Source organism: Herpailurus yagouaroundi, unplaced genomic scaffold (genome assembly GCF_014898765.1).
Source record: "Herpailurus yagouaroundi ecotype Mexico unplaced genomic scaffold, PumYag 77, whole genome shotgun sequence".
In the NCBI taxonomy this organism is placed as follows: domain Eukaryota; kingdom Metazoa; phylum Chordata; class Mammalia; order Carnivora; family Felidae; genus Herpailurus; species Herpailurus yagouaroundi.
Genome location: NW_024412388.1, coordinates 33,085,336 through 33,106,346, shown reverse-complemented (window position 1 = coordinate 33,106,346; position 21,011 = coordinate 33,085,336). Strand labels below are relative to the sequence as shown.

The window sequence follows — 21,011 nt, the reverse complement described above, 5'->3', positions numbered from 1 at the left end:
AACTTTTCTTCCCTTGGAGATCTTAATATTGTTGGTCTCCAAGATGGGTAATACCAGGACTTAAAAAAAAATGACCCAATGAAGTTCTTTTTCATCTCTGATTTTATGATAAATACTCTGAAATCACATTAGTTTTTACAAATGGTGATTGTCTCACTACTAAATCCCCCAGAATTTTGCGTTAGTGAATATTCTTGGAATTTTAGGGGGAAAGAGAAGTTGAGAAAGTCAAGAGTTTTGGATAGTTCACTGTGTATTGGCTTCCCTCTCCTCAATTATGATTCCTTCACCTGTATTTACACTTGAAACCACTGAGGATTTTTCAGTTTATCTTTTAAAAAGGCCATAAACTTTAGAAAGTTTAAAGCTTCAGTTATTCATACCTTAGTAGAGATTAGTTTGATGCTGTCCATTTTTCTCCTAAATGGAGCAGAGATCACTGTTTTGAAAAGACGGGAGTTTTTACTAGAAAAGAAGAACGAGTAATTAATTTTGGAGTTTATAACACCAACGTTGGGGGCCAGTATTAGAGACTTAGGACATATGAGATGGGAGATCCAAGGTATAGAAGGTAGTTAGAAGTATGCCATATATAAACCATATTGAAATTTTGTCAGGAACAAGCTGGTCCTGCACCAGGAAAATGGTAAATCTTCTTTTTTTTTTTTCCTGGGTAACTCCTTTTTCTCTCTGCTGCAAGATGTCCAACTGGAGCTTTTATACTCTAAGAACTGTCGACCTAGAATTCCTTTATGGAATAAGTAGGATTTTGTGGGCTGCTGCAGGAGTCATCTTATCACCTTATTTTATGGGGAAAAGTATGTTCTCAATTCTCATATACAGTCTACAAACAAAAATTTTAAATGTAATCCTTTCTGGGTCACTTTAGTGTATGAATGAGGGGCTCATTTCCATTGAGGTTGCTAAATGATTGTTGTGTCATTTAGGGCATGTAAGTCTAAAACCACTGAGTAAGAGTGATAACCATTTAAAATTTAGAAAATTCTGGAGCACCTGGCTAGCTTAGTTAGTGTGACTCTTGATCTTGGGGTCTTGAGTTTGAGTCCCATGTTGGGTGTAGAGATTAAAATAAAATCTAAAAAAAAAAATTAAAATTTAGAAAATCCTGAAGAGTATGAATTTGATCATAAAAATCGAGTGTGGACATTTATCGAGTGCTTATTGACTATAAGTTAGAAATTATTCTTTTTTAAGTTTATATATTTTGAGAGAAAATGAGAGCAGGAGAGGGGCAGAGAGAGAGAGAGAGGGAGAGAGAGAATCCCAGGCAGGCTCCGCAACAGTTAGCACAGAGCCCACCTTGAGGCTCTGAGCCACCCACGTGCCCCCCTTTGAAACTATTCTTCGTGCTTTGTGTGTGTTAACTCATTTAATCCTCACAGCAATCCTTTGGGTTTGGTACTATTTTTATCCTCATCTTACAGATGAGGAAACTGAGGCATAAAGAGGTTAATTTACTTGTGTAAGGTCACAGAGCTGAAAGTGGGAGAGTTTGGAATCTAATCCAAGCAGACTTGCTCAAGAACCTGTGTTCTTAATCACTAAGTCTTATCTTTTCCACTTTGCTGAAATTGAACTAAGAGTAGAAACTTTGATTTTGCTGGTATATGAAAACTAAAGTAACACCAGCTACTTTTGCTTGGAAATAATTATTTCATTTGTAAGTTAAAATTTAATTTTATGTCAGGAAGCCTGGGTGGCTCAGTCGGTTAAGCATCTGACTCTTAATTTCGGCTCAGGTCATGATCTCATGGTTTGCTGTGCTGGCATATGGAGCCTGCTTGAGATTCTCTCTCCCCAGTGCCCCCTCCGCCCCCCGACTCTCTTGTGCTTGCTCTCTCTCAAAATAAATAAATAAACTTAAAAAAATTAATTTCATGTCATATGGTTATAGAATGTAAAGTCAATTTACATTAGATTATTTTATTTCTTTTTAGGTTTCCACTACAAATCTGCCCCTGTGAGTACATAAATATTCATATGTACTCTTCCTCCTGTATCTTGAACTTACTTGCTCTTTTCCCAAGGGAGACAACCCAGAGTTTCATCCAGTTACTATAATTAGCTCAAGATCCAAGCTCTATATCTGCAGTCTCTTTCATTAGATCCTGGTGTGGCTTCTTGTGGTTCAAATATCTATAAACCAAAGATGACTTGTCTGTATTCTACCTAATACATAGTTGTGGAGGAGTAAGGATAACAGCAGTAAAAACTTATTCAGAAAAGAGGATAACAGGTAACACTCAACAGTCATTAATGCATTATAAAATCTTACTGGGTAAGAATGACAGTGACTCCCTGACAGTGTAATAAATTTGTTGATTTTGCTCTTTGATAGGGCCTCCATTGTCCCCTGTGCCCTATGAAAGATCCTACCTTGTCCATTATCTTCCATGGCCACATCTGAGATGGATATTATTGAAGATGCCCTTTCTGGTAAATGTGCAGCTTTTATAGCTCACTTCTTTTTCTCCAACGTTTTTTTTTTTTATTTTTTTTATTTTTGGGACAGAGAGAGACAGAGCATGAACGGGGGAGGGGCAGAAAGAGAGGGAGACACAGAATCGGAAACAGGCTGCAGGCTCTGAGCCATCAGCCCAGAGCCCGACGCGGGGCTCGAACTCACGGACCGTGAGATCGTGACCTGGCTGAAGTCGGACGCTTAACTGACTGCGCCACCCAGGCGCCCCATATAGCTCACTTCTTATTGATGGGCTTGGGTATTATTTTGGAAACATAAGAGCTTTTGTGTCTAGTCTCTTTCTCTCCCCCTACCCTCCATACAGTTATTTTAAAATACTTTGTAGACTTTTTGCCATTTTGATCTAAAGTATCTGCCGAGACAGTTTTTCAGTGTGAAGACTGTGCCCTTTGTGCTCCATTTACCCCAGGAATTTCCAATCTTGTTTTGGTGCTATGGAACCCCTTTAACAGTCTGGGGAAACCTGTGGATCTGTTTCAGAATAATGTCTCAAAATTCACAAAATAAAATACTTAGGATTATACAGGAAACTGATTCTGTTGAAATATGGTTGGCAAAATATTAACTTGAAAACGTCATAATATCTGTGCTTTTAACACTTGAAATAAAAGATCTAGTGGCAAGTCTAATACAATAGCGTAATTTTAAAGTAGTTGACTTTAATAGTTGAGATTCTGCAACATTTGCATGTGATAGGAATATATTTGTTATTTTTATTGGTGGCAGAAGTCACGAGTACTGTTAATGCTAGTATGATTTGTTGTCTGACTTCATAATTCAAGGGGATGCTAAATTTCAGTCACAAGTTAGTGGAAATGAAGAGTATTTTTTCCCCCGTTCAGGTTCATTGACCTCTTCTGGGTTCTGAAGAAATGATGGTTCTGATGAGGCCATTTGAAACAGTGGTGGAAATCGTGGGTGGAAAGACAACACCCTTACATCATTGCTTTTGTGTGGCAAGGCACTAGTCTTCTCTATTGCCAAGGCTGCAGTTTTGCAGCTACCATTCAATTACTTCACTTTGCTTCTTCAGAAACAGTTGGTGTTTTTTCAGCTATGCAAAGCTTTAAATTATGGGAGTGTTAGTTTAAATTGCAGGCCATAGGGAGTTACCTCCCTTAGCAAATCTGCATTTTCTCCATCTCTGCTTGCAACTCTAATCGAAGTTTATTTTATTTCTCTTACAACTTTGTTCTAAGTGACCGGAGGGAGCCAACACATGCCAGCATTCTAAAACTTTCCTGTATTTCTCTCCTTGCTCTAGCTTCATTTGGTATATGGTTTGCTTTCTAACTTCTGTAGATGACCAAATTTGACCAAATCCTTTTCATTCTTTAATAAGGCCACTAGCTTTCCAGCCTGCAATATCAGAGTTATTGTTTGCCTCATCAACTCCTGCTTTAAGAGTATCTTATTTTAGGTTCTATTATTTGTATCACCCCACTTCATGTCCCAAATTTCATGTTTGTTAATAATTGAATTCATCTGCTGATAGATATCTTTTTGTAGTAGTTTCACACAGAAGAAGTCTGGAAGGTAGGCAGTTCAGGGCTCAGATGGCAGCTTCACAATTGCTTCACAAAAAAATCAAGGACCCAGATTTCTTCTCTCTGCTCTCATATCCTCAGTGTGTGGCTTCCATTTTCAAAGATCACCTTGTGATCCAAGCTGACTCCTGGAGCAATAGCTACTGTGTCCACATTTCAGAGAGGAGGAATGGTAAGAGGTACAATGCCATCCAGAATGAAAGGTTGTATTCCTAAGGAAGAAGGTAAAAACAGATGTTGGGTGGCGGTTAGTAGTTTTCTGCCATACACCTTGCTTCCAGTTGTCTTAGGTGCTAAGATGCTGTAACAGGAGTTATATATTTAAAAAAATATATACATATACATATACATATACATATACATATACATATACATACCTTGAAATGCATGTGACTAGAAGTACTCCTGCGTTTATTACAAAGATTTCTTTTGAGTTTTCACTTGCTCAGTTTTTCTTATGAGTAAATCTTTGTTATGATTTTTCTTAAGTCTTTTAAGATGAAATGCCAAATGCCAGGAAGAGTGCAAGGATTCAGGAATATCTAGATCACGACATCATTATCCTCATTGTTCTTATTTTATTTTCCTTGGTGTTTTCTTCTTACCTTTGTTTAGGAAGCTAGCAATATCTCTACCCACTTCCCCCCTTTTTGATACTGTTGAAAACTTGAAAACTTACCTGAGTAATCCTTGGTTACTTCTTGGGAGTTAGGGAGGTTGCAGAGGGAGGCCAAGCAATGTGCTAAAGTAGCTAGCAAGCTTATTTGGTATCGTATCAGTGGCGGTGTTTCATAAAGTGGGATTAGAACCCTCTCCCCTGCCCCCATTTCATGACTTAATGTTGAGTTGTCATATCTTTAAAAAACTATTTTTTAAATCTTTATTATTTTTGAGAGAGAAAGAGAGACAGTGCAAGCGGGGGAGGGGCAGAGAGAGAGAGGGAGACACAATGTGGAGCAGGCTCCAGGATCTGAGCTGTCAGCACAGAGTCCAATGCGGGAACTCCAGAACTGCAAGATCATGAGCTGAAGTCCAATGCTTAACTGACTGAGCCACCCAGGCAACCCTGAGTTGTTGTATTTTGATGCTGTTTTGCATTTTCATTTTATGCAGAAAAGATTTCTTATGGAACTTTTTTTTAAGTAATATCATAGGTTGAAAAATTTCAGACGTGAGTTTTCATGACCTGCTTTCTCCCATAAGTAACACTATCTTTTTGTCTTTGCTTCCATCTCCCCATTTTTCCCTGCTCTTCTAAAAGTGTCTCTATTCCTGTGTAGTGCTACTTGTCAGTCTGAGTCCTACTTTTTTTTTTTCCAGTTCATAAAGGACTTCAATCTTGTGATATCCTTACCTTGTGCTATTGTGTCTTCCCCCCCCCCCCGGGCCCCCCCCCCCCATCTCTTCCTTTTAGCTTGTAAAAGTGTATGGTCTCACTTGTTTGGGAAGAACCACACCCACACCTTCATTGGATAGTCACTATTTCAGTCATTTAACCATCTTTTATTGACCCTCTACCCGTTATGTTCCCAGGCTTTGGACAGAGAGAGAAAAGAAGAAAGTTTCTTCTTCCAAGGACCTCGTGGTCTCTGGAGAGGTGGATAAAGATCATTATAATCTTGTATAAATCCTGGGATAGAGATACTTGTATTCTATGGGAGCAGGATCTAGTTTAATTTAGGAAATGGAAGATAAGAAGAATGGATTGACTAGGCTTTCTGGAGAGGGAGGTGTTTGGGCTGAGTCTTGAAGAAAAAGTAGAAGCCAGCTAGGCAGTATTAGAAGGAAAAGACATTCCAGAAACGAATGTTCTTTATCCAAGTACTGTGTTTTTCAGATAACGTGTACCTGGCATGGTGTTAAGTAGCATCTGAAGTATTAGTTGTGTGGTTACTATCCTCAATGTGGAGGTGGAGGAAGAGAGAGTGAGGGTAGAAAGCTTAAGCATATGATGCAGTTAAACATATGAAACAGCATGGTAAATACCAAATTGAGGTTATAGTTGCTCCAGGAATTTAGAAAAGAATTAATAAAAACTAAAGTACCTGTAGTTTAATAGGAGAAAGGAAACCACTGAAAGTCTTTGGGCATGATGACATGAAAACAGTGCTCAGAGATTTCTCTTAGATGGTATGCTTGGACTCTGGAGGTGATTAGCAGAGAGGGGTGGTAAGAAATTAGAGTCTAGGAGGCCAGCTAGGAAGCTCTTGGAATGAGGTGAGGTAATGAGGGCCTGACATTTCTTAACCAGACTTCCATAACCAGATTCTTCAGAGCCTCCCGTGCTGTTGTTCTGTTATACAAGTGGACTTCTGTCATCACCATTCCATTAAAAGGTTTCTTTCTAAAGTTACTGATGATCTGGCCAAATTTAATGGTCATTTTTTTTGTGTGCTTTAGCGTTTAATGGAGGACCATGGCCACAGCCAGATGATGCATCAGCAATGGAAGCAGTTTTTACCTTACTGCTAAGAATATATAAAAATAAATTGCAAACAGAAGCCGCACTTTTTCAGAGTTTAAATTTGAGGGGCACCTGGGTAACTCGGTTGAGCATCCCAACTTCGGCTCTGGTCATGATCTTGCAGTTTGTGAGTTTGAGCCCCACATCGGGCTTGCTGCTCTCAGATCTTCTGTCCCTTTCTCTCTCTGTCCCTCCCCCACTCATGCTTTCTCTCTCAAGAATAAACGACATTATAATTTTTTTTTTAGTTTAAGATATTTTATAGTGTACTTCACGTTTGATTTAGCAGACCCATATGAAGATAAGTACAACAATGGAAAGATTCTTACTCATGGTGTTTTTGATGACCAGGAACCATTTTCTTTCTAGTTTGTTTAGGTCTTAACTTTCTTCAAATCTTAGCCCAAGTTCTTTCTTCTCTACCTCTGAAGGCTGTGGTCCATGTTGTCCTCTCCCTTTTTTGTACTATTAACTGCACCCAGAGCTCAGCCTTGCTTTCTTTTTCAATTCTTCCTTATGTTTGACCTTCCTAACTGGACTACAGTTTTCCAGAAATTTTATCATACTTCGTGTGTGTGTGTGTGTGTGTGTACACAAAATTTTACTCTAACGGTCTTGTACATGTGTAATTATAAATTCTTGTTAACTGTTATAACATGTATTAAGTACCTACTGATTACATGTTTATATTACCGAGACTCAAACTTTCAGTGGCACTGGGGGAAGGAAGCAGAAATTAAAGATGGTTCTGAATGGGGTATCTGCAATATCAGTTATATTCCAATTTGGAATGTACATTTATAGTAACTTAGAATATATATGTGACTGGCTTCTTTGGGAATTTGAACAAAATAAAGCTACTCAGTGGAGCCTTAATTGAGGCAAATAGGATGACAGCATGGCATAATAATTGCCAGTATTTATCAATGAAATGTGAATAATAATAACAGCAGCAACTACTATTAGCATCATCACCACCACCACCAGTAGCTAACATTTATTGAATACTTACTGTTTGCCAGTCACTGTTCTCAGTACTTTACATCAGGTGAGGTAGGTACTGTTACGCTCACTTTACAGATGAGGTATGGTAGGAAAGCTACTGGATTGAAATGAGGAGACCTGGGCTCCGGTTTCAGTTCTACTGTTAACTACCTTTGTGAATGGGGGCAAGTCTTTAACTTGAGATCTAGGGTACTTTGCCCACTCATTTGACAATCTGTGATGTCTGAGTTATCTTGTCTTATTCCATAAGTTCCCATAACCTATTTCATGCTGGGAAAAAAGCATTTCATATAATGCTGAGAGTATAGAGCAGGATGGTAAGGTTTTTGTTTTTGTTTTACATCTCTGAAGGTGCTGTGTAGAGGAATTTAAGGTTTAGATATCAGAGGAATGCGTAGAGTAGAGGTGGAGGGAATTTGAGGAAATGAAAAAGGTAAAACGATGGTTCAAAATCTCTGAAGAGCAAGGTAATAGGACTCTACTACAATGCAGATAGAATCCTCATGGCTGTTTTTTGAGTTATAATTGTTGTTGCCTAATCTGGTTTACTTTATAGTGCATTGCCTTGCCAGATAATCCTAGAGTAATATTATTAACTAACACATGATGGATGTTTCTTCTGTGTAAATGCTACCACATTTAATTCTCAAAGTAGTATTTTAACTGTAGGAACTATTATTTCATTTTACCAAAGAGAAAGCTGGAGTTTAGAGATATTAACATTTTCATTTCCCACAGCTAATAACTAGTGGAATCAGTACTTGAACTCTGATCTGACTTGAGAGGCTATGTTCTTTATCAATTCTGTATTGCTTCTCAGAAGTTCATATCCTAAGCACATATTCCATTTGGGATAAGGGCCTGTATTGGATTTTATTTACCACAAATTGTTTCTTTTGACTGAGGTACTTCAAGTTTCTTGTCTCTCTCCCCCCCCCCCCCCATTATTTTGATATCACTTAGAAGTCTTTCATTAATTCTCTATTGTCAGGGTCATTATTCCTGTTTCTTTGATGGTATGGTAGAGAGGTTTGTATTCTCCGTTGAAAGTTAGCAATTCCAGTGTGAAGTGTCAGGCTTTGTTTCTATATTTTTATCTTCAATTCTTGGAGCAGCTTTCTCCCTTCTCCAGAATATGTGTCGACCTGGTAGATTTTTTCTTGTTTCTTTCTTTGGATGATAATGGCCTGCATTTTTTAGCCTTGGAGAGAAACGCATTATAGAATCCGGATCATTGGATGTTTGCATTAGCCTGTCCTGAGCTTTTAATGCTTCTTGCTATCCATTTATATGATTTAATCTCTCCTATCCTACACTCCCAGATCTTTAGTATTCTTAATCTTGTTCCTTGACTTTGTTTTTTGTTTTGTTTTGCTTTTTTTAACTGCCTGGGTACTGCATATTCTCTTTTCTCTTGTTCATCAGTGTCCTTGAATTTGCATTCTTCTTTTCTATCAGCTCCCCCAGCTAGCTTGTCTACTTACTATTCTTGTGTATCCTGCTTGCTTTTCCTACATCCCACCTGCTCAACTCTACCTTCTTTCCTCCTTGGAAATTCCTGTGCCTATTTCTCGGTTACTTCTCTGACCTCTACTTTGGGTATTCTTTTGTTTGTGTGACTTCCCTAAAATTTGTGTAAAAGAAATGCCAGATGTACAATCTTAAGTTTTTAAAGGGCCTGTGGTGTTGGTGAGTAAAGAGCTGGACTGCAGAGTTATTTTTCATACTGTGATCCTGTTGCCCTATTTAAAGTGACAGTCTTTTAGAAACATTGGCATTGGGATCACTTTGTGTGTATGTATTGTTCTGTATTTTAAACATTTTAAAACCAAATTGGTTGTGTTTTGGAGAGGAAAAAATTAAGAGAAAAGATTGGAAATATTGATCCCTTAAATATTTGGTTTGGTCATTAACATACTCAATCTTTTTCCTCCAGATTTAACTCAGGCTTTCCCTCACTTTGGAACTCCTAGATTTGTGAATATTGGATATTTTGAGAAGCAGGGGTTCTTTCCTTGATATTGACTAAGGAGTCTATTTACCTTCAGGATGACATCTGAACTGGAGAGCAGCCTAACATCTATGGACTGGTTACCACAGCTCACCATGAGAGCAGCCATCCAAAAATCTGATGCTACACAAAATGCACATGGAACAGGAATTTCCAAGAAGAATGCCCTCCTTGACCCAAATACAACACTGGACCAGGAAGAAGTCCAACAGCACAAAGATGGGAAACCTCCATACAGTTATGCCAGCCTCATTACATTTGCAATTAATAGTTCACCCAAAAAGAAAATGACTTTAAGTGAGATTTACCAGTGGATTTGTGATAACTTCCCATATTATAGAGAGGCTGGCAGTGGTTGGAAGGTAAGGATTTTATTTAAATTATTATTTTTATGCTGTGAACAGTAACAATATTGGCTTCTCTTAAAGATAAAGCTTTGTAGAGGCTTATATAATTAAAAAAATTCTGATTAGTAGTCATTTTTAGGATGTCAGAAAGGGAAATTAAATGTTTTTTTATTAAGTGAATAACTTTATTTTTGGTAGAGTATCAATTTGTTAGAGTTTTATTATGTTACAAGACTGACAGCATAAAGTAAGACCAGAGATAATGTAGCATTCACTGGAAAACAATACCTATGGTTCAGGTAAGTTGATAGTGAGTTTATGGTTTAAAAAAAAAAAAGTATTACAACTAGTATTGTTTTCATCATCTATGGTTTTTTTTTTTTTTTTCTTTTTAACTTTTTATCTTTATGAATCAGTTCTAGCAGTTTTTTGGTAGAATCTTTTGGGTTTTCCATATAGAGTATCATGTCATCTGCGAAGAGTGAAAGTTTGACCTCAACTTTTTATCTTGAAAGAATTTTAAATTTATGGAAGAGTTACATAAATAGTAGAAAGGGTTTCCATGTGTTCTTCATTCACTTGCTCTATGTTAATAACCTATATAAACATAGTACAGTGATAAAAGCTGAGAAATTAATGTTAGTACAATACTTTTGACTAAATAGTACTGTTAACTTCCAAGGCTTCATTCAGGTCAGTTTCTCTCCTAATGTCCATTTATATTACAGGATTCAATTCAGGATCTAATCCAGGATCCTGCATTATGTTTAGTTGTCATGTCTTCTTAGTCTCCTCTAATCTGTAACAGTTCTTTAGACTTGTCTTTTATGACCTTGATACTTTTGAAGTGTCCTTGTCAGGTATTTTGTGGAAATGTTTGGTAGAATGGTATTGGATGGTATGTTTTATAGTATGGATATGTCTGATGTTTTCTCATGATTAGATTGAGGTAATGCATTTTGGGGAAGGATAATGCAGAGATGATGTGCCCTTCTCTGTATGTCATATCAAGAGGTACTTGCTGTTAGTATGTCTGTCTTATAACAAGGTAATGTTAACCTTGGTTCTTTGGTAAAGGTGATGTCTTCCAGGTTTCTGCATTAAATTACTATTTATCACTTTGTAAGTTATAAAATGTTTTGGGGAGCTACTTAGAGGGCATACAAGTAAGTACCCTGTTTCTTAGGCTTTTGCTAATTTTAACATTCATTGGTAGATCATAACTATAGCAGTATTTATTATTTTCTACTAGTGATTTTTTTTCTTTTCGTTCATTCCTTCTCTATATTAATTGGGATTCTTCTTCTTTTTTTAATTAAAAAAAAAAAATTTTTAACATGTATTCATTTTTGAAAAACAGAGATAGTGTGAATGGGGAAGGGACAGAGAGAGAGGGAGACACAGAATTTGAAGCAGGCTCTAGGCTCCAAGCTGTCAGCACAGAGCCCGATGCAGGGCTCGAACTTACGGACCACAAGATCATGACCTGAGCCAAAGTTGGCTGCTTAACTGACTGAGCCACCCAGGCTCTCCTTTTTAAAATTTTTTTAATGCTTGTTTATTTTTTGAGAGAGAGACACAGAGTGTGAGTGGGGGGAGGGGCAGAGAGAGAGAAGGAGACACCGAATCCGAAGCAGGCTCCAGGCTCCGAGCTGTCAGCACAGAGCGTGATGCAGGGCTTGAGCTAACAAGCTGTGAGATCATGACCCGAGCCGAAGTCAGATGCCCAACCGACTGAGCCACTCAGGCGCCCCTAATTGGGACTCTTCTGTATGGAAGATTTGTTCTTTATTCCCCTTTTATTTACTTAATCATTTATTTGCATAGTGTGCACTCATGGGCATTTATTCTTTGTGCTGTCATTATTTGTTATTCAAATTGTTGCAGCTTTGGCCATCAGGGGTCTTGCAAGTTGGCTCCTGTGCCCTTTTGACATGGCCCTATTATTTTGTTTAGCACTTCTTAACTTCCTGGCACCACAAGATGTTCCAGGCTCATCTTGTATCATTCCTGTTTAGCCCTAAAATTAACCAGTTCTTTAAGAAGCCCTGGTTCCTCATCTGAGCTTTTTGATGGACCGTCACGTTGGTTTCCTACCTAATTTATGTTCTGCAACAAATAATTCAACTTATTTTTGTGCCTGCACACGTTATGTTTATTTTCCTATATGGGAATTACCCAGTCGTGTGTTGTGTATGTGTGTATGTGCATGTGGAAAAAAGGGAGTTTATAGAGCTTTAGATGGTAGTTACTCTTTTTTTTTCTTAAGCCTTCCTGTCTCAACACTTTTGTCTTTTTTGTTTGACTAGATTTATTAAAGGCATTTACTGATTTATGCATTGTACTGTGTACCATGCTAGACAATCAAGTGTCTCAAGTTCATTCGCATGTATCTTTTTTTTTTTTTTTTTTTTTTTCCCATATACAAACAAACTAGTGGTCCCAGGAAAAAAAAACTGTGTTTTTTTTTTTTTTTCTTGCTTTTGTTTGTCTCTTATGTGTCCTTAGACTTTCTCCCTTCTGCCTTTTTTTCTAGTTGGTGTTATCCTATTTGTTCTTTTGGCTCATATGTTACCTCTCTCCTCCCTATAGAACTAATCTCTTGTGTTTCCGTATGCTTGATTAATGACAGTATCATAGATTTAGAGAATTTTGTTTAAAAATCTTGTTTCATTAGTTTTTATTTCTGTACTCAAGTACCTAAATGATATCTTCTTTTATTATTTTCTGTGTGTCAGGCACTACATGCCAAAGTGCCTTCTTACATCTTTGTCTTTTTAAGTCACACCACAGTATTAGGAAATAAGTACCGTTACTGTCCAAATTTGAAAAGTAAGGCAACTAAGGCTTAGAGAAGAAGTAACTTTATAGAGTTTCTCAGCTATAGAAGAGAGTAGCCAATATTTGGTACCAGACTTGGTAGATTTGGAGATACCAAATCTCATGCCTTAACCATTGTGCAGGGCCTATAATTTTGCAAACAATGTATAAATGTTTATTGAATTTAATTTGCCAGGATGAACTGTCTCTTAACTGGCTGACTCGGTATGAGAAGTGATTGTAAATCGTATAATTTGAATAAGAGTCTATTCTTACAGAATATTTCAGTGGAGGAAATACATAATAAAATTTGATCCATGAATCAAAAAGTCATTCTAACCAAGTAGTAGTGATCTATCTAAGCTGTGTTTTCTGGCTTTACTACTAGGCACTACTATACAGTAGAGTCCTTTTATCAAGATTGAGGATGAGGGAAGGCTAGCAGATTTTGATAAACTTGTTTAGCATTGGAAAAACACAGTAGGTAGGGAGTAGAAATGCCCCAAATTTGAATAAGTGCCTTAGAAAGCCCACCAGAGATTCATGGGTCTATATCACTGGTTGTAAACTTATATACTTGCAGGGACCAGAGAGGTGACATAAATGAGCAAAGCAAAAAAGATGCCTGAGGAGTGCATGTCTAATGTGGAGCAGGCACTTGTGGTTTTTAGGGCATATGTCAGATCTTAACAATTTTTTCCCAGAAATCTGGATTTTGTGTGCAGTTTCCCAATTTCTAAATGTTGTTAATTCTCGTTTTCTTAAATACTGTGCAGGCCAAACATGAGTCTTTTGAGTGAGTTCAGTTTATGGACTACAAATTTCCAATCACTATTCTAGATCATATCCTCTTGTTTTCAGCTAATTTAGTCTTTCATTCATTAAATTTGAAAAGGATTTATTTACATACTCTTATGAGCAGTATGTTGGGCTTTGGCAGTACTAAGAAACATAGCACAGGGCCCTTAAGGAAGCTTATAATCTTTAATGGATAAGGGGGATATATATAAACAAGGAATTATGATGGTATGTAAACAGCTCTGTAATAGAGAGAGTGCCGTGCTATGATGAATTGACTAATTGGGCATACCTACTGTGTGTAAGCTATAATAATAACTACTGTATATGTGACTTAGCAAAAGAGTGTTAAATGAGGGGTGAAACTAATAAGTGCTGTGAAAATTTAGAAGAGCTTATAGGAAGTGTGATGAGGTTCTAAAGTGAGTGGCAAAAAGACTAAGTAAGTGTTATGAGAATACAGGAAGGGTGAATCAGTAGAAAAGTATTGAGGAAGTGTAATTGAGCTCTGTTTTGAAGAAGAGTAAGATTTAGGTTTTTTTGTTTGTTTTTTTAAATAAAAAACACTCTTAGGAAACAGTTGGTTACAGGGGTTCTTGGGAGGGACCAATAAGAATTGGGATGGAGCCAGAATGCAGAGATTCCATGAATATATGAATGCCAAGCTGAAGAGCTTAGTCCAAATTTGGTAGTGAATAGTACATGGAGATCAGTTACATACTGCATTTACTTGTCTGACCTCAGCTTCAACTAAAGTGTAAGTCCACCTGAGAGTGCCAGATCCAGTCTGCTGAATTCCATGCTGCTGGCCAGCCCAAGTCATATTCTGAAACTGGTGTGGAGGTAACTGTTACAGTTTCAACTGGAAGATCCGATTTAGATATAACGAGGAAAGAAGGGGGAACGGGAGAAATGGGAAGGTGGAGGATGATGTTGCTCTTAGAACTAAAGAGATTATCTGTTCTAGTCTCTTGCTTTAGGCAGACCTTTAATACTTCCAGAGATTGCCAGCTCATGATTATTCTTTAATTTTTTTATTTTTTAAAGTTATTTATTTATTTATTTTGAGAGAGAAGACATGAGCAGGGAGGGACAGAGACAGAGAGAGAGAGAGAGGGAGAGAGAAAGAATCTCAAGCAGGCTCTGCATTGCCAGCGTAGAGCCTGACGCGGGGCTCAAACTCATGAACCATGAGGTCATAACCTGAGCCCAAGTCAGATGCTTAACAGATGAGCCATCCAGGCATCCCTCATGATTATTCTTTTAAAAAAGTCTTTTCCACCTAGCTTTAGGTGCTTAGAACTTGTCATGATTGCTTCTAATTTTATTTTTGTAAACACAGAAATAGTGTAAGTAAACATTGCAAATGGAGACAAATGGAAACTGGTTTATCTTCTCTTTTTCTCAGGTCCTATTTCTGTTTTCATATTTTACAGTTTGCTGTCCTTAGATTTGTTTTGCACACTCCTACAGTGTGCTGCTCACTATTTCTTCTATCACCCAGAGGACAAATGTTGCCATGGTCATTTAAAAGAATTCAAATAAAATTTTAATATTTAGGTAAAATTCCTTTTCAGTTATGCCAGAGTATTGAAGGGAGATTACAATATTAAAAATAACTCTTTGGGACACCTGGGTGGCTCAGTGGATTAAGTGTCCAACTTTGGTTCAGGTCATGATCTCGCGGTTTGTGAGTTTGAGCCCCGCGTCGGGCTCCGTGCTGACAGCTCAGAGCCTGGAACCTGTTTCAGATTCTGTGTCTCCCTCTCTCTCTGCCCCTCCCCCCCCCCATGCTCTGTCTTTCTCCCTCTCAAAAATAAATATACATTAAAAAAAAAAATAACTCTTTGAATATTCCAGAAGAATTAAAAAAAACACTCTTTAGGTTTCTATAATGGAATAATTATGTAATCTAAACTAGAGGAAAAGGAATTAAAATTTTTGTGCTATTCACTTTACTAAAGAAAATTAGCCTATTAACTTACTGGAGTTTAGGGTACAGAAAGAAAAATACAAAAGAATGTTATATATATGTGGGGGTATATTGTGCTACTTTTTATGTGTGTGTGGGGGAGAAAAATACATATTTGCTTATTGTTACAAAAAGAAACTTAGGAATAATAAACTAGAAATGTAGTGAACATAGTTAACCATGGAGGATGGATGGAACTCAGGTAGAAGGGTTATAGACAAGAATAAGACTTCAAATATATCTTTTTATTTAGTTCTAAGCCATGTGTTTTACACGTCTAAAAAATATTACATATAATCAAACAGGATGGAAAAAGGAAACCTTGGAACTGAATATGAGCAGAAACAAATAAGCTGTACGTCATATCAAATGGATAAAATAATCACACACAAAAAATTCAAAAAACTTAAAGAGCATTCTATTATTTTCATGGGATAACATACTAAGGTTGAAAAGAATTGCAAAGAAATTATGACCTTTACTTAATGGATTTGTCTAGTGGTTTTTCACTAGAGGCTGTCTCTACCTCCAGTAACCCCGAGAAAAGAAGTTGGGAAGTTGGGAACAATTCTGAAACTATTTTATGTGCATGGTAGGGTAGAAAAAATGAGTACATATATTGATGTTGTGGGGGAACCAAGGTTCTCACACTGGGGGACAAAAAGATACAGGTAGGAATGTGGTAGTTAATTTGAATTGGAGGTTCCCATTTAAACTCAAGTTTAAAGTAAAAATCACTTAGAATGTTTAAAAAAATTTTTTTTTAATGTTTACTTTTGAGAGAGAGAGAGAGACAGATAGAGTGCAAGCAGGGGAGGGGCAGAGAGAGAGGGAGATACAGAATCTGAAGCAGTCTATCCAGCCTCCAAGCTCTCAGCAGAGCCCCATGAGGGGCTTGAACTCGCAAACGTGAGATGTGACCTTAGGCAAAGTCGGACGCCTAACGAACTGAGCCACCCGGGCGCCCTGAATGTTTTTAAAAGTTAGGGGCACCTGGGTGGCTCAGTTGGTTAAGTGTCCCACTCTTGATTTGGGCTCAGTTCATGATCTCATGGTTTGTCAGTTGGAGCCCCACGTAGGGCTCTGTGCTGACAGCAGCCTGCTTAGGATTCCTCTCCCTCCCCCTTCCCCCTTCAAAATAAATAAACTTAAATTTTTTTTTTAAATGTTTTTAAATTTTAGATTCCTGGGTCACAACTCCAGAGATTTTGAATTAGTCATCTTGGATGGAGCCTAGGAATCTGCATTAAAATTCATCTTAATTCTAGTGCAGGTAGACAGTACTTTTGAGAAACCACGCTTGGGGCTTGGATTTTCAAACCCAAGCAATATGCCTTGGTTAATTGTTTAACCTGGGCCATTTTTCTCCACATTAACTTAGACCATTTAAATTATACCTACCTCTCTACTCTCCCAACTTCTTTTCTTGTGATTATTAGAGGTAAGGTCTGCCCAGGTTTTATGAAATAATCTCTCTCTCTTTTTTTTTAATTTAAAAAAATGTTTTATTTATTTTTGAGAGAGGGAGAGAGAGAGAATGAGTGGGGGAGGGGCAGAGAGAGAGGGAGACATCAAATCCAAAGCAGGCTTCAGGCTCCAGCACAGAGCCCAATGTGGGGCTTGAACTCATGAACTACGATATCAAACTGACTGAGCCACCAGGTCCCCCAGTAATCTGTTTTCTTAATTGTGTGTGTCTCTATTCTTGTCTTGGCTTTGGTATCTCTCTGGGTATTTTTACTTTCTCAATATGCTTTTGGTATTATTTTCAACAGATTTGGGATTACCATATGAAAAGCATTATATTCTAGGTTGTGAGTTGATAGACAAGGTTCCCACCCTTATGGAGCCTACTTACATTTTGGTATAGGATGCAGTATATAGGAAGAAGACATTAAACAAATAATTACAAGTGTGATGAGAAATCCAGGGTGATAAGTTTATTATAATGAGAGCTAACCTGTCAAGAAAAGTCAGAAAGGACTTCCCTAAAGAACTAATGTTGGGACTCCTGGGTGACTCAGTTGATTAAGTGTCCAACTCTTGATCTCAGGGCCGTGAGTTCAAGCCCTGCGTTGGGCCCCACACTGGGTGTGAAGCCTACTTAAAAAAAAAAAAGAACTGATGTTTAAGTCAAGAATGAATTGAAAGTTGAGTAGAGTCATTTAAGTGAAGGGGATGGGGTAATACCAGGGACAGTCATCTTTGCAGGGGGAGCAACAAATGGAAAGCCTAGTAGTGAGAAAGAACATTGGAGAGGATGAGTATGGACAGCAAGGTAGGGAGGTGGGGTCAGATCATGAAGGGCCTTTGGAAGCTTTGTTAAGGATTTTGGATTTTATCCTAAGTGCAGTGGGAAGTCATTGAAAAGTTTTAAGTAATACTGAATTTACCTTATGAAGAGATAACTGCCTCAGGAAGGAGCATGGTGGAGATGGAATAAAGTAGGTAGATCAAAGGTAGACTTAATATCTGGTAACAGATTTGTTTTAGATGGTGAGGAAGAAGGAAGGGTTAAGGATGTTTTACAGCTTTCTGATTGGAGCTGTTACGTGAATAACTGCTTTTAACTTGAGAAGAGAAAACTGGAAGATCACACTGGGGATAAAGATCGAGTTTAATTTTATTTATTTAAAAAAAATTTTTTTTTCAACGTTTATTTATTTTTGGGACAGAGAGAGACAGAGCATGAACAGGGGAGGGGCAGAGAGAGAGGGAGACACAGAATCGGAAACAGGCTCCAGGCTCTGAGCCATCAGCCCAGAGCCCGACGCGGGGCTCGAACTCACGGACCGCAAGATCGTGACCTGGCTGAAGCCGGACGCTTAACCGACTGCGCCACCCAGGCGCCCCTGATCGAGTTTAATTTTAGACGTTCTGAGTTTTAGGTGTTTCTGGAGATGTCCAGTAGATTGTTAAAAATATATGTTAGGAACTCAGGAAACAGGTGTAGTTTTAAGGTCTAGATAGATTGTCACAGATGGTCATCGAAGCCGTGACTGTAGATGATATTTTCGTAGGCAGCAAATGTAGAAATGAAAAAAGGACTTAGAGCAGAGCCTTGATGATTTCCAACATTTAAACTTTCTGTAGAGGAGGAAGCCTCAAGTAGAGATGTGTTCTTCCTCTTTGGCCATTTAGAAAAAACATGACCATCTTGATTTTTTTCCCCCCATGTTGAACTTCTTATACCTTTTCCTAAATTTTATTTTAGTGGCTGCTCTAGCTATTACCGCATACATCTTTATCTTATCACAGCCTACCTTCAAGTATCCCATTTTATGTATAGTGTAAGAACTTTATAAACCTTATATTTCTAATTCTTTTGACCCATCTTTTGTGCTATCATTGTACATTTTACTTTCACATGTTATAAACCATGTAATTGTTAAATTTTCTTTAGACAGTTACATTTTAATGGTATTATAAATATGAAAAAGTGTTTTTATTTATTTTTTTAAGTTTATTTATTTTGAGAGAGAGGGAACATGAGCAGGGGAGGGGCAGAGAGAGAGAATCCCAAGCAGGTTCCACACTGTCAGCACAGAGCCTGATGCGGGGCTCAAGCTCACAAACCGTGAGATCATGACCTGATGCAAAACCAAGAAGGGGACATCTAACTTACTGAGCCACCCAGGCACCCAATAAGAAAAAGGGTTTTTAAAATTTACCTTCATTTTTACAGTTTCTGGAACTCTTTCTTTTTGAGATCCAAGTTTCCATTTGTTATCATACTTCTGCCTGAAGACTTCCTGATAATATTACCAGCCCCCTGGCACTATTCAAAATAGATTCTTACAGCTTTTTCTTGTCTGGAAGTCTTTATTTTGCCCTCATTTTTGAGGGATATTTTTACTGCATATGAATAGTTTTTCTTTTAGTATTTAAAGATGTTATTCTGTTGTCTTCTAACTTGCATAGTTTTTTTTTTTTTTGTAATTTTTTTTTTAATGTTTCTTTATTTTTGAGAGAGCGAGCATGAGCAGGGGAAGGACAGAGAGAGAGGGACACACAGAATCTGAAGCAGGCTCCAGGCTCTGAGCTGTCAACACAGAGCCCAACACAGGGCTCAAACTCACGAACACTGAGATCATGACCTGTGCCAAAGTTGGAAGCTTAACCGACTGATCCAGCCAGGTGCCCCTAACTTGCGTAGTTTTTGAGAATTCTGCTACGATTTTTATTTTTATTGCTCTGTACATCATTTTTTTCCTCTTGTTGCCTTCAAGACATTCTCTTCATTTTGGTTTTCACTATTTTGATCTATAATGAATATATGTGTGTGAATTTTTAATTTCTTCTTCTTGGTGATCTCTGAAATTCTTGCATCTGTGATTTGATGTCCTACATGTCTTACAGAGGATTCTTGGCTGTTACTTCTTCACATTTTACTTCTGCCCCATACTTTTTTTTTTCTCCTTCTACGACTGACAATATATATATTATTCCATAGTTCTTGAAATATCTTGTGTGTGTAAGTTTTATGTACATGTGTGAGTCAATTTGGATCATTTCTGTTGATGTATCCTCAGGATATCTGAGCCTTTCTCTGATTGTATCCAGTCTACTGATGAACCCATCTTGGGAATTCTTTATTTTTGATCATGTTTTTTTATTCATATCATTTACATTTGAGATATACACACACACACACACACACACACACACACACACACGTATATATAAATATATAATAAATATATACACAGACACACGTGTGTGTGTATTTTATTTTTTTGAGTAGGCTCCATACCTACTGTGGGGATTGAACTCATGACACTGAGATCAAGAGTCACATGCTGTACCAGCTGAACCAGCAAGGCACCCCTTTACATTTGACTCTTACAATTTCCGTATTTCTGTAGAAATTTCCCACTTCTTTATGCACGTTACCACTTTTTCTACTTGGTCCTTGAACATATTAGTCATAGTTATTTTAAATTTCCTGTCTGATAGTTCTAACACCTTTCATTTGAGTATTGATGATTTTATCTCATGACAATATGTTTGTTTTTCCTTGAATTTCTAATGTGTCGTATAATTTTTGAGTGCTAGATAATGTGTGTAGAAAAGAGTGGTAGAGATTGAGATAAATGGTATTTATACTTGTAGATGCACAGACTCTTTTTTTTTTTCCTCAGGCCATTTGTATGGGAAATTGAATCAATTTGTCAATAGTTGAGTTGGATTTGGGTTTTGTTGTTGGTATCTTTACCTTCAGTATACCATAGATTTTGCATTCCTCTAGCAGTAGGGTTTTACTACCTGTGCTTGGAATGAGGGGCATGGGTGCTGTAGAATTTTCTGTTTTCCTGCTTTCTCTTTAGCTTTTAGTTGTCTCTGCCTACCTTGCTACAAATGGGGGTCTCTCTCCATGCTCCTGTGCCTCCTCTGTCAATGTGTCGTTAGTGTGTGTTATTCACTGCTAGGCTTGTGGTAGAGGCTGTGCATTTCCGCTGTCTTGTTTCGTCGCGTCTCTTCTCTTCTCTTCTCTTCTCTTCTCTTCTCTTCTCTTCTCTTCTCTTCTCTTCTCTTCTCTTCTCT

General features: G+C 37.7%; 1 protein-coding gene across 7 annotated transcripts in view; it reads left to right on the top strand.

Moving 5' to 3' along the window:
* FOXJ3 (forkhead box J3) overlaps nt 1–21,011 on the top strand; it is a 153,630-nt gene that overhangs the window by 43,158 nt on the left and 89,461 nt on the right. For all 7 annotated transcript variants that reach the window (XM_040469838.1, XM_040469839.1, XM_040469840.1 and 4 more), the window contains one exon: nt 9,568–9,892. In XM_040469838.1, coding sequence (XP_040325772.1) covers nt 9,568–9,892 — 325 coding nt within the window. The remainder of the gene's footprint in view (nt 1–9,567; nt 9,893–21,011) is intronic.